This window comes from Trichechus manatus, unplaced genomic scaffold (genome assembly GCF_000243295.1).
Source record: "Trichechus manatus latirostris isolate Lorelei unplaced genomic scaffold, TriManLat1.0 scaffold00250, whole genome shotgun sequence".
Lineage (NCBI taxonomy): Eukaryota > Metazoa > Chordata > Mammalia > Sirenia > Trichechidae > Trichechus > Trichechus manatus.
In genome coordinates this window covers 1,858,930-1,860,357 of record NW_004444186.1, presented here as the reverse complement: position 1 = coordinate 1,860,357, position 1,428 = coordinate 1,858,930, and the positions used below count along the sequence as shown (strand labels likewise).

Here is a 1,428-nt window from a genome sequence, read left to right as displayed (position 1 = left end):
AAGTGAGATCGAGGGGGAGACACACAAGTGAGATCGAGGGGGAGACACACAAGTGAGATCGAGGGGGAGACATAAGTGAGATACAGGGCGTACACGCACACACACACACACACGCACGCGCACACACAACGCTGCTTCTCAAACAACTGGCTTGGCGGAGGGTTTTGTGCAGTCAATGGACGGCCTGGGCACTAAAAGTTCGTCTTGAAGACCTATTAGCTTACTTCACAGTTTTTGTCTAACGTGGCTCTGACCACTTATAATTTAGTTGGGAAGACAAGAATAACAAAGCAATTAGAAAATACCATAAAGGACTCTGAGATTCACTGCCAAATTGTGCAGCTATGCAACGCATTTAAGGAAGAGAGAGAGTCCTACCTTGGGTGAAGAGGCCGGCCGATAATGCTCACCTGGTATTTTACTTCCGTAACACAGCCCTTCTCTCTCCAGTCCACAGAATCAGGCAATATCTGATTAGGATTTGACTTGTAAGTGACATTTCTCTGCCACTGGCTGGGAACTCTCAGAGAACTCATCAAAGACATCACTTCTTCACTGGTCTACAAAGCAAACACATCTCTTCTTTCACTTACATCCCTCTTTTCAATATCCGAACAACTGTATCTGGGAATATGTTAGAAAACGGAGGAAAACCAGTGGTCGTTGTGACCCACACCGGTCCTGGTGACTACTGATGGGTGAATTATCTAGATCTTTTCAATCTTGCACTTTGCATTAGCCTCCCAGTTAGGCACCCTCAATGGGAAGGAGAAAAAAATGGTGAAAATTAGAGTTACAAGGAGGCAAATTTTTGGTTCAAAACACGACAGAATTTTACAACAGGGCTGTCTAAAAAGTAGACAGAGCTGGTTTTCCTTGTGAGAAAGAATTGCAAAGGAAAGTCCTGAACTTAAGTGGGAAGTTGGTGTGGCTAGGGTGTTCCCTTCCAAGGAGTACTACGACGACGCTAGTAAATCTTTGTAGAATAGAACGGAATATAATAACCCATAGGAGATATTTTTAATATTAAATACACTCCTCCATTAAGAAAATAGGTGGACCGTATTAAATTGTCATTTAGACTTGAGTATGATGACTTACTATAAAAAATGTGGGTAAATAGTCTTTAAGCAGTACTTTCTAGAATTCATAAACAGAGTATTCTGTGAATTTAAACTATTCCTCTAAAGAAGAGATTTGTTAAGGAGAGTGGTCAAAATGGGACCAAGAAAGGAATCTCTGCAAATTCTTATGTCCTTAAGTTCTACTGTTTTCTAACTTTATACGCAGATAGCCTTATTTTCCTTAGCTGTAGTTGTCGGTAACATTCATGTTGTTTTGGGCAAGACAGAAATCGTGTTCAAGCAGACCTGAAAGTAGGGTTGTCTGTAGTTTACCGACCCTGTCTCCCAGGTGGTTCATGCCTAG

At 41.8% G+C, this 1,428-nt stretch overlaps 1 protein-coding gene across 1 annotated transcript in view; it reads right to left on the bottom strand.

Moving 5' to 3' along the window:
• CTSS (cathepsin S) overlaps positions 1 to 1,428 on the bottom strand; it is a 20,693-nt gene that overhangs the window by 9,578 nt on the left and 9,687 nt on the right. Inside the window, exons 4-5 of the mRNA XM_023724607.1 lie at positions 1,402 to 1,424; positions 411 to 560 (exon numbers count right to left, since the gene is read on the bottom strand). Of these exons, the coding sequence (XP_023580375.1) occupies positions 411 to 560; positions 1,402 to 1,424 (173 nt within the window). The remainder of the gene's footprint in view (positions 1 to 410; positions 561 to 1,401; positions 1,425 to 1,428) is intronic.